This window comes from Taudactylus pleione, unplaced genomic scaffold (genome assembly GCF_031769625.1).
Source record: "Taudactylus pleione unplaced genomic scaffold, aTauple2 ptg001915l, whole genome shotgun sequence".
Classification (NCBI taxonomy): Eukaryota; Metazoa; Chordata; class Amphibia; order Anura; family Myobatrachidae; genus Taudactylus; species Taudactylus pleione.
Window position 1 is genome coordinate 372,501 of NW_028286312.1, and position 12,716 is coordinate 385,216.

The 12,716-nt window shown below is 45.8% G+C and overlaps 1 protein-coding gene across 1 annotated transcript in view; it reads left to right on the plus strand.

Annotated features, from left to right (window-relative positions):
* EGFLAM (EGF like, fibronectin type III and laminin G domains) overlaps window positions 1–12,716 on the plus strand; it is a 212,585-nt gene that overhangs the window by 74,055 nt on the left and 125,814 nt on the right. The window contains exon 2 of the mRNA XM_088465218.1: window positions 7,102–7,211. Coding sequence (XP_088321344.1) covers window positions 7,102–7,211 — 110 coding nt within the window. The remainder of the gene's footprint in view (window positions 1–7,101; window positions 7,212–12,716) is intronic.

The following is a 12,716-nucleotide window of genomic DNA, read 5'->3' on the forward strand; positions in this document are numbered from 1 at the left end:
ATATATATATATATAATAGCAAAAAAATAAAGATAAACAACGAGTATGTGACTTCATTTATCAAGTTGCCGTGAGTTCCGCCTGTACTTGCATGCTATATATTTATATAAATATATATATATATATATTTGTATATACATATATGTGTGTATATGCACACGTATCTTATATATGTGTGTTGTGTGCGTGCACACGTAGTTCTCTCTCCACAAGGAATCAATCATCTCCCAAGTCTAGCTTTTAGGACACTCCAGCTTTAAGGGCAGAATGTATGGCAATTGTCATGTGAAAATTGATACATCCTGTCCTAATAAGCAAAAGAATATTATTCTGCATAGTATACTGCATAGTATAGAATATTATGGGTAAGTGCATCTTCCCCACCTCTGAATGGAGTGTCTAAAAATCTGAGGTCTTAAAAATAGATGCACAATACATAAGGCCGTTTAGCAGAAATATTGCAATGGCCGAGGTGGACTGTACCTTAATGCATCTTGGAGCTTTTTAGAGAAGAGCTGTTACAGTCAAGTCCTACCCAGACCAGCCTCCCATTATCTCCCAGCGATGTAGGCTATTGTTGGGCAACTGAGCCATGTCTGTACAAGTACACAGCGATGCATCACCAACCTACTGTACCACAAATAGGCACTCTATTAACTCAGACTGATTGCAGGTGCAGACTATGAGTCGTATTTAATTTGAGCCGAGCTGCGATACTTTTTCGCGGGCCGGACTCTCCGCCTACTTCGCCTGTTTTGCAGGCGGAAAAGTATCGCGCCATCCCTGCTTTACCCCGTATTCAATTTCAAAGTACGCGAAAATGGCACCCGGCGAAACTTGAACAGGTGGAAAGTACTGTCAGAATTGTGGAAATGAGCCTGATACCCCCCAAAAGATGCTCTGACATGGGGGTTCTCTATGGTACCCCCCGATTTGGCTTGCTGAAGGTATTTGGTGTTTTTAAACTGGCTGAATAGCTGCTAAATAGTGATTTTCTATACGTGGTGCAGAATAGTATTCAGGAGTATTTTTTCCTGAAAATAACTTATCCCAGCAAATTTGGGGTACTTGAAAATGGGGGTCTGCATATTTAAAAGTTGCTAAAGTGAAGTTGAAAAAATCATGAAAAATCCACCTTCCGCAAGCACCTGCAATCAAAAAAACACTTGGGGCAACTTGGGGACCCCCCCAGAGGCAAGTTCGCTAGTTTGTAACTTTGTACCCCAACTTTTTTTTTTTTCGCACACTTCTTCAAAGTAATTTTTGGGGGTGTTTTTTTTTTTTTTTTTATACACAGTTTACCTTTGGGGGACTGTCTGAAGGCTGCAGGGGGATTCCCGCACTTGTTGCACCCCAAACCCCCAATTCTGCAATTTTTTCCGGCTGCTATTCATAGGCGAAACTTTTCCGCCTATTACATTGCACTGACTTTCCGCCTAGGCGGAAAGTCTTTCAAATTGAATACGGAGTGAAACCCAAACAGGCGAAAATGACGTCATCGGCGATAAGTTTTCGCCAAAAACACGCGAAAACGGCTTTTCGCTCCAAATTGAATACGGGCCTGTACAGGATGACAGCAGAGCACTGGGCCATCAGTCACTCTGCAGTGAGTGAATAGAGGTCAAAAGAAATCTAATGCTAAACCATAGTTGCCTACCTTTGGCTTCTCCTCCCCGGGAGAAGCCTTGCTAGGAGAAGCAGGTGGGCTGTGACGGGGGCGTGGCCTGATGGTTCACAGCATTAAGCCCCACCCCCTTCCAGCAAAATGCCGTGATTGCCTTACATTTAAATAGGGGGCAGGGCTAAATGAGCCCTGCCTCCTACACGGGGACCCGCGATCGCCTCGGAAATTCTCTTTCTGCCAACTTCACTAGGAAGTGGGCAGAATGCGGGAGAAATGCCATAGAGAATGCCTGCCTCTGTGATGAGTTGGTTTGGAATCTCTGTTCTCCTATGATTTTCCTTCAAAGTTAATAAGAAGTGCCTCTCTCATGGACAGACTTAATTTCTCACAGTCCCTAGTGATGCCCTATCATAGCCCGTCACCTTACAGTAGTGATGCCCTATCATAGCCCGTCCCCTTACAGTAGTGATGCCCTATCATAGCCCGTCCCCTTACAGTAGTGATGCCCTATCATAGCCCGTCCCCTTACAGTAGTGATAGCCCGTCCCCTTACAGTAGTGATGCCCTATCATAGCCCGTCCCCTTACAGTAGTGATGCCCCTTCATAGCCCGTTCCCTTACAGTAGTGATGCCCTATCATAGCCCATCCCCTTACAGTAGTGATGCCCTATCATAGCCCGTCCCCTTACAGTAGTGATGCCCCTTCATAGCCCGTTCCCTTACAGTAGTGATGCCCTATCATAGCCTGTCCCCTTACAGTAGTGATGCCCCATCATAGCCCGTTCCCTTACAGTAGTGATGCCCTATCATAGCCCATCCCCTTACAGTAGTGATGCCCCATCATAGCCCGTCCCCTTACAGTAGTGATGCCCTATTATAACCCGTCTCCTTACAGTATATATATATATATATATATATGTATGTGTGTGTGTGTATATATATATATATATATATAATAGCAAAAAAATAAAGATAAACAACGAGTATTTGACTTCATTTATCAAGTTGCCGTGAGTTCCGCCTGTACTTGCATGCTATATATTTATATAAATATATATATATATATATTTGTATATACATATATGTGTGTATATGCACACGTATCTTATATATGTGTGTTGTGTGCGTGCACACGTAGTTCTCTCTCCACAAGGAATCAATCATCTCCCAAGTCTAGCTTTTAGGACACTCCAGCTTTAAGGGCAGAATGTATGGCAATTGTCATGTGAAAATTGATACATCCTGTCCTAATAAGCAAAAGAATATTATTCTGCATAGTATACTGCATAGTATAGAATATTATGGGTAAGTGCATCTTCCCCACCTCTGAATGGAGTGTCTAAAAATCTGAGGTCTTAAAAATAGATGCACAATACATAAGGCCGTTTAGCAGAAATATTGCAATGGCCGAGGTGGACTGTACCTTAATGCATCTTGGAGCTTTTTAGAGAAGAGCTGTTACAGTCAAGTCCTACCCAGACCAGCCTCCCATTATCTCCCAGCGATGTAGGCTATTGTTGGGCAACTGAGCCATGTCTGTACAAGTACACAGCGATGCATCACCAACCTACTGTACCACAAATAGGCACTCTATTAACTCAGACTGATTGCAGGTGCAGACTATGAGTCGTATTTAATTTGAGCCGAGCTGCGATACTTTTTCGCGGGCCGGACTCTCCGCCTACTTCGCCTGTTTTGCAGGCGGAAAAGTATCGCGCCATCCCTGCTTTACCCCGTATTCAATTTCAAAGTACGCGAAAATGGCACCCGGCGAAACTTGAACAGGTGGAAAGTACTGTCAGAATTGTGGAAATGAGCCTGATACCCCCCAAAAGATGCTCTGACATGGGGGTTCTCTATGGTACCCCCCGATTTGGCTTGCTGAAGGTATTTGGTGTTTTTAAACTGGCTGAATAGCTGCTAAATAGTGATTTTCTATACGTGGTGCAGAATAGTATTCAGGAGTATTTTTTCCTGAAAATAACTTATCCCAGCAAATTTGGGGTACTTGAAAATGGGGGTCTGCATATTTAAAAGTTGCTAAAGTGAAGTTGAAAAAATCATGAAAAATCCACCTTCCGCAAGCACCTGCAATCAAAAAAACACTTGGGGCAACTTGGGGACCCCCCCAGAGGCAAGTTCGCTAGTTTGTAACTTTGTACCCCAACTTTTTTTTTTTTCGCACACTTCTTCAAAGTAATTTTTGGGGGTGTTTTTTTTTTTTTTTATACACAGTTTACCTTTGGGGGACTGTCTGAAGGCTGCAGGGGGATTCCCGCACTTGTTGCACCCCAAACCCCCAATTCTGCAATTTTTTCCGGCTGCTATTCATAGGCGAAACTTTTCCGCCTATTACATTGCACTGACTTTCCGCCTAGGCGGAAAGTCTTTCAAATTGAATACGGAGTGAAACCCAAACAGGCGAAAATGACGTCATCGGCGATAAGTTTTCGCCAAAAACACGCGAAAACGGCTTTTCGCTCCAAATTGAATACGGGCCTGTACAGGATGACAGCAGAGCACTGGGCCATCAGTCACTCTGCAGTGAGTGAATAGAGGTCAAAAGAAATCTAATGCTAAACCATAGTTGCCTACCTTTGGCTTCTCCTCCCCGGGAGAAGCCTTGCTAGGAGAAGCAGGTGGGCTGTGACGGGGGCGTGGCCTGATGGTTCACAGCATTAAGCCCCACCCCCTTCCAGCAAAATGCCGTGATTGCCTTACATTTAAATAGGGGGCAGGGCTAAATGAGCCCTGCCTCCTACACGGGGACCCGCGATCGCCTCGGAAATTCTCTTTCTGCCAACTTCACTAGGAAGTGGGCAGAATGCGGGAGAAATGCCTACCCTTCCGGGGGTGCGGGGGGGTTACCTGAAAAATCGTGAGCCTCCCGTGAAAACCGGGAGGGTAGGCATGTATGATCTAGTCATATTATTATTATTTTATTACTATTTTATGTCCGCCATGTATTTAGGGGATCTGCCCATTTTCTTCTTTTTCTGTTTGTGGATGTGCAAATTCCTATGCACAAGTTACCATGGCACAGGCATTACTGTACTACAACGAGTCTGCCATAGAGAATGCCTGCCTCTGTGATGAGTTGGTTTGGAATCTCTGTTCTCCTATGATTTTCCTTCAAAGTTAATAAGAAGTGCCTCTCTCATGGACAGACTTAATTTCTCACAGTCCCTAGCCAGAGATGGAACAGTCAGAAGTATTGGTTTTAGGAAAAAGAGCTTCACTGCGGTTCATGAAAGGTTATAAAAGAACCCATTAATAAGTGCTGATAGAATCGATTGAAATTCCTGTGGGAGACAGGTCTTTCTGGACCTCGGATTCTCCGTACGTTTGACAACGTATAGGGTAAGATGATGTTTTGCAAGACATCTACCCCCAAATCAGATGCTTGAACTTTAACAGCGAAATCTGTCAGACAGGAAATATATTGCTCACGGCACATTAAAGATCATCAAACATGTACTGATGTGAATTCATATAATAATATAAATTAATATTTTATATAGTACAACAGATATAAGGGTCTATTTATCAATTAGAATATGCAGTATTTCCCCCATAAAAACTAATTTGTGTTTTGCTTTTGTTTTTTTTTTGGGGGGGGGGGTTACCAGAAAAATAATAAGTATCCCCTCTGAATATATCTACAGCAGGACCCCGTTTTCCATTTACACCAGGGGGCCTGTGTGCAGTTTCTCCAAGTCCATCTTGGCCCCCTCCTCTTTATCTGGCACTGCATAGCGCATTAGTGAGTGCTGTGCCAGTCTACTGCTCGCGCGTAGGTCTTTGGGGAAATGGCGTTCCCCTGCGTTTTTTCTACTGTGCATTCGCAAAACGCTGGGAAAATGGTAGCCACATCATTTTACTGGTGATTTGTGCTGCTGACACAGGACTCCGGAAAGGTAAGTATTGAAGAAATGGGTGCAGGGTGTGCGGTTGCTATGGGCAAAACATCCACTTGTCCGCTTTAAAATGTAATAGACGGCGCACGTGTGTAAATAAACCTGGTAAACTTGTTGCCTTTGTTCAGCATGTTGACTCATAGGGGGCGATTCGTATGTTTTTTCGGCGCCCGATGGAGTAACTAATTTGTTGCCCTGTTCGGGCACCAGTGCCACGTGTGCGCTCCCAAAAGCACTGGGTGTAGTCCTGCTTTGGGCGCCCAAACTCCCGTTTGAGGTCACAAACAGCTGACTAATCGCACATTTCAGCTCGCCACCCTGGGAGGCGGGGAGCAGAAATGTGTGCAGCCGCATCTATTTATGCCCGACCGGAACAACAATTGAATTGTTCCGTTGGGCGCCCAATAGGCGTAGCCGCAGCTAAATCAATTGAATCGCTGCCGTAGTATAATAATCCAATGTATCTATTTTTAAAACAGTACGTGTAATTCTGCATGTGGGGAGAATAAGCTCATCAAAGATTTTTATTCTGATAAAAAGTATTTATTTTAATATATTTTCAAGGTAGGAGGATTAGTCATTATACTGTTTAGAGGCAGCCCAATGAGGGACAAATCTGTAGCTTGGTCTTTCAAAATCAAGACTGTCCTGAGAAAACCGGCATGGGTGGGAGCTATGCAAAATATACAGTACAACAAGTGGTAAGTGCTTCCCAATGGGTTGTTCGCGGCTTAAACTTTATTTATTTACTGTGATTGGCCCCCACCTATATATGACAGAAATGTACCAAGTTTTCAGCACAGACCGACTTCACAGTACAATTGCTGTTCTTTGTATACTTGATGCAATTCTCACTGTCCTATCTTTTAATCTGGACTTTAAAATTTAATACTTCGGGAACAAGAGCAATGAAGAGACAATAACATTACATTGCAACCAATTCCAAAAAGCATATAATGAATGGGGTTGTTTTTTTTTGCACTTCTGGAATATTTAACAAGACCATATTGTGTGTGACATCCTGAGAAGCGTCTGCTCTGCACTAAAGTGTCCCTAGAGCGCAGGTTACAATTTTGGCAACAATTCTTTGATTGAATTAAGCAGGGCTCCTGGCAAGGAACTGAATTACGCGGTGATTGTGGAGATTTACAACCAGACCAGGCTAGTCAGGAGTATAATACATGGGTAGTAATTATTCTGCCAGCTATCCAGATGTGTTTCTGCTACCAGCTGTATTTGGATCAAACCAAGAAAAGGAGGAAACATTATACTTGGTCTAATTTTACTATAAAGGGGTCTATGTACTAAGCTTTGGAGAGAGATAAAGTGGACGGAGATAAAGTACCAACCAATCAGCTCCTAACTGTCACGTTACAGGCTGTGTTTGAAAAATGACAGTTAGGAACTGATTGGTTGGCACTTTAACTCCATCCACTTTATCTCTCTGCAAGGCTTAGTACATAGACCCGAAAGTTTCAGTTTGCCTTTATGAAATAGGGAACATGTCGTGGTACTGCTACCTGTGTAAATTTATCATTCTGTCAATTTGTCTCTGAACAGAGCGACTGGGACCTCCACTAGACATTCACCTGGAAGCTGTGAACTGTACGGCCTTCAGCGTACAATGGCGAATGCCCAGACAACACGCACACAACATCAATGGCTACACAGTAAGTGGTGAGATAACGGGACAATGTAATCATTATTTGGATGTGCTGTAAGATGCTATTAGTTACCCCCCAATAGAAAAACCTAACTATGGATTCCCGCATTGTGGGACTAGAGCTGGGAGTCACTGCTACATTTTCTGGGGGGTTTTCCATGACATAATTAAATTAACTGGAAGAACAAATATTGTCATAAACTGTTACGTGGCTTTATAATCACATTCAGCATTTGGCTGCAAAACGTTGTAAATTCACGTATACAGTTAAAGTCAGGTGACAGTCTGGAAACTATAGTATTGGGGGAGTGTACACAGCTCGCTCTGACAAACTAATTTACACTCTTGTTAATCACACAGAGTAAAGACCACATGCAGTAGACTGAGTACATCTAAAGGGGCCTATCCACTAGACGACTTTTTAAATGATGCGGCCAAAACCAGGAGGTTTTGGTCGGAACGTTCGGAAAGTCGTCTAATGGATAACCGGCAAGACCAGTGATGCGCGTGCACGCTGGGTCCTTGCCGACCCCGACTATCTGTGGAACATGCTCGTCAACCTGACGACGATCGTCAGGTTCCACATGTTCACAGATAGGAGGTCGGTCTCCTGCATTGAATGACGTACAGTGAACGCCGTTCAGTGCGGGCTCATGCATCTGGCGACCTGAAGGACTGAACACTAGACGTTCAGTTTTTTTAGGTCGCCTAATAGATAGGCCCCTTAACAGTTGAATACTGGAGGATAAATACAGATGTGTCCTCATACACTATTGCCGCAGTCGCGCCAAACAGCCGTTCTCACACGCCAGGTCCCGCCTTTGCGTTTTTTTCACTCGAATGTGTGTCTTATTCACATCGAGATGTGACAAAACCGTTTCATGAGACGGCACTGATATGCGACGCTTGTATATCTGTGTGCGACAGAGTATGAATCTGTATACGAAGTGCTACAATGTAGCGAGCGCTCGTATCACTATCCTGAGCAGGGCCGCCTGTGTGATACAGGGGGCGTGCCCAAATCAGTGAGGCGTGGCCACACCCGCTCATAGAAACATTTACTGAAAAATTGTATAGGGGAGCTGCCACTTCGTGCCGCGTAGGGTGGCATATCTCCTCCTCTACAGCTGGACCCTTAGAAAGCCCGGGGTCTCGGTACCCCTGATCCTAAACTAAGGAGTTTTCAGATATCTTAAAGGTGTTTTCTATGAAAGTACATAACATGCAACATCACAGATTGCCTCTGTTTACCCACCTAGTGCATTCACAAGAGCACATACTGGTTTTGGAACTGTCCCCAGAAAATCAACCTGTGCTTACTGTTACCTGCTGACAGTAGGGTATCTAGGATCCAGGCGCCCCAGCGAAGTGACTGACTCGCTAAGCTGCTTCCAGGGGTGTATCTATAATGGGTGCAGGGTACACGGGTCCTCGGGACCAGGGGGGGCCCGCACCACATACCCTGCACCCATATTATCTAAAACTTACCTCTCAGACGTCCTGCGTCGGGTCTCTGAGCGCTTCTCAAACTGCCAGAAAATGGCAGCGGCGGACATTTTTCCGGCGTTTTGTGCATGCGCTGTGAAGAAATGACCGGGAAAACGGTGGCCATGCCATTTCCCCGGTGATGATGGATGCACACGGGCCCCCTCCTCTGTAAAGACGCCCCTGGCTGCGTCGCTATGTCATGATGTCACAATCGTGTAATGGTAATAGGGATCATAGGGAGTCAGTCCTTCCCCATATTTGTAAGGGACGAGGACAAGTACTAAAGAGTATGGGCTGCCCCTTTAAGGCATGATCTATAATTTGAGCTGTTGCTTTATTTTCACAGCAATTATTTACTTTTTTATGTACTGACTCCATATATAGTCTGCAACTCTGCAAATCATTATCAACTTATCATCAGCTAAGTGAATGATGTGACCTACTTTAAGTCCCATCCATCAGTCCTAGAAGAGGATTGGGCGATCCAAACTAATAGAGTGGAATGTTTTATAGTTACAGCTGATCCCCAGGACACATTTTCTCATCCTCTTTCAGGCCTCGCGGGAAACATATTTAAAAACCTATCTGCATAAAGTACAGGCTCTCAGATCAACGGAAACATGAAACAAAACAATGAGAGACAAGGTTAATAAATTATCAAGGGAAGCCACAATAAAAATTAATTGTACACAGCCCCCAGGTATTGGAATCCGCTACAAGTGAGAGACCAATTACATCTATTGATGAGAAATTAAATCATAAATTATAGGTGCTTGGTGTCAAATTGGCAGGGGAAGAAAATGCCTAATGGCGGGGAGAGAGATGAAAGGCTTTTTGCGTGCAGGAATCATTAGCTATAGCCGCGGCTTGTAGATGGAATGTGAAGGGTAGGCTAGGTGGATCTGTGCCATTTATTGAAACAGAAAATGAGTTTATCCTCTGGAGACGACACTGAAGAGGAGATTGGGGTCCCGGAAGACCGTCCTCCTGCACTTTAATGACAATTTCCACCTAATTAGTAACAATGGGGTAGACAGGGTAATCAATAAGAGGATGTAGTTGGAATGTGCTAACAGAGAGATGAAAAGATAGAGAACACTGTGTATCTATAATGAGGAAAAGAAAACTTGTTGACTGTCTATTAGGTATAAGATGTTAGCAACGTTACCTAGCATGTAACTTGTATGCCAGGAAGCAGTGGCGTAAGTTCATCCCAGATGCCCGGAGGCAAGTTATAATTTGGTGCCCCCCGTCACAGCGGCTGACACTATAATGTAGCAATTCGCATGCAGACAGGCTATAAATAGATGAAGGCAGTAACTGATGGTCTGACATGGAGCTCTCCACTAGTGTATGGTGGCTTCTCAGATGCCAGGAAGGGGAGCCATGTATTGGGGGCCATGACGGTACACTCCGGGTACATAGTTACAGCCCTAAGTGGGGTGAATATGTTGTGGACAACGGAGAAGGTGCCCCTTCAGAGCGGGAGCCTGGCGGCAGGCGCCTCCATTGTCTTCCCTGCCAGGAAGTGTAGAGTACTAGTAGCATTATATTGACAGCTCCCGAATGGAAATTTATATCCAAAATACGTATTTTGAGCCTGATCCCGAGTTGCAGGCAAAAGCGCCAGCAGCAGCAGTGTCTATTGGCGGTCCTGCGTTGGCGACTTTACGCAAATGCCGCTACAAACTCCTTCCCTTGTTTCCATCCATGTGGCCGAATACGCAAGGTCTGAGATGCCCACTTATTTTTTGCGTCCGTACACCCTGTAATACCGATTGGTGCATCTTTATTCACCAACACCAGTCGCACCATTAAAATGTGCGTCTGGCCCTGAGCCCTGAGGTTTGTGCAGCTGCTCCGTCTGACCACGGTCTCCTATGTCTGCAGCTGTGCATCGGTGAACACAGCCACTTGTATTGACACGCCCATGACACTCCCATAACACGCCCAATGGGCGGGCCATTTTTGCCAGCACTTCCAGACACCTCTCAGTCACCATCCAGGACATACATGCCGACAATCCGGGAGGAGCCAGCCAGTTCGGCATAGCAGGGAGCGTGACATGAGTTTGGTGGCAGAGTGGGAGGCGTGACTGCGCGATCGCGACATACTGGCCCCGCCCCCGCTACATAATGCAGAGATTACCGGCCTTGTGCAGCAGGGGGCAGAGCTACAATGATGCGATTCAGAGCAGATCGTGCCATTGCCCCCCCGGACCATCCACTTGTATTGTGTAAGTGGGTGGCTGCGAGGGGAAAGTGGATGCCGGTGGGAGGGTGTGTGGGGGTGCGCACGGGGGGGGTTGTAGGCTGGGAGTATTGCCCACTCTTCTGGGCAGCCGGGAGCCTTGCGGCCGGAGAACGGACAAGTATGACCCAGAAACGTCCATACATCTTTCTTTCCCCTCCTCTTGGCACCCCTGCTAGTTTTCTGCACACATGTATATATTACGTTTCCCCCTTAATAATTCACATTATTATTATTACTACTATGATTATTACTGGCATTTATTATTATAAAGGTTTTGCATTGAGAACATCATGTTACATGCTTCTTGTGTCAAAATGATCTTACAGTCTTCAAGGCATCATGTATATAAGAGCGGAATTCCAATTGTAGCTGTCAGTGGGGAAGGTGTATGTGGCTACTGTAAGGTAGAGTTGCTGTAAGAACAATGTTATGCAGAAGAGAGAGAATGAATTATCAGGGACTGCTTAAAGAGATTTGAGGAGAGTCTGAAAGGACAGGACAGAGTTCCACTAATGGGGGAACTGCACATCAGAAGACTTCCAGTCATGCCTGGGATAAGTCTGTGAGAGGGATGACTCTGAGACATTAGAAGACCACTACTGAAGCGCAGCGGGCGACTGAGAGCATTTATAGGCGAGGTCAGACTTATACAGAGGGAGGAACCAGAGTTATGGAAGGGATTGTAGATGTAACTCTGCATTTTTAACTTTTTACTGTGACCGGAATCCCGACTTGCGGCCAGACTTACGGCGCCGGAAAACCGACATCACTTGAGATGGCAACGCCAGAATCCTGGCAGCTGGCATCCCGAAAGTAAGTATAGCGTGCCGGGTTCGCTTTAGGCCGCGGGGGGGGGGGGGGAGGGTTAGGTGTAGCCATCACCGGGGGTGTTAGGCTGCAGGGGCGAGGTTAGGGTTAGGCTGCGGACGGGGGGGGGGGGGTTACTTTTAGGCACTAATGGGGAGGGTTAGGGTGTGTGGGGGGGGTGGAGGGTTAGGATGCAGGAAGTTAGGGCTAGAGGGTGAAGGGGGGGAGGGTTAGTATACTTATGGAGCCCCTGTCGGGACTCTAAGCATGCCACTGTCTGTGTTTTGACGGCCGGTATCACGGCTGCTGGCCTCCCATACCCAACCCGTAAAGAATATAGCGTGGAGTTGAGAATGACACTAAGAGCCTGATTCAGATTTGGGAATAATGTAAGGCAAAGCTAGTAACTGTATCTGGTCAAACCATGTTGCAATGCAAGGGGTGCAAATACATACATTTTATTTATTGTATGTGGGGTTAATACTGACTGCTGTAGCCCACAAATGCTGGGCAACTTTTACACTGCAAGTTAGATGTCAGTTTGGACCAGGCTTGCCTACCCTCCCGATTTGGTTGGGAGCCTCCCGAATATCGGGTGCCGCTCCCAACCCCCCAGCTACCGTCTGCCCCCTGGACTAGTACTAGAAAACACCACAGCGGGGGGGGCCCGATGATGCGATTTGCGCTGAATCGCATAATCGTGGCTCCACCCCCTGCTACACAATGCCTTTACTTTAGGCATTGTGAAGAGGGGGCCCCTGGCCCCACCCCAACATGGTGTCACGCGCCCCGCTGTATGCAGGCATTCAGCTCCCTCCCGGAAGGAGGGAGCTGAATGTTGGCAAGTATGGTTTGGACACCTTCCTCCCACATCTAAATCTCTCTGCACTTTTTGAATCTGCCCCATCTGCAGTGCAGCATGGTTTTACCAAGATGATCAGTTACTTGCTACATCTTACTCTTT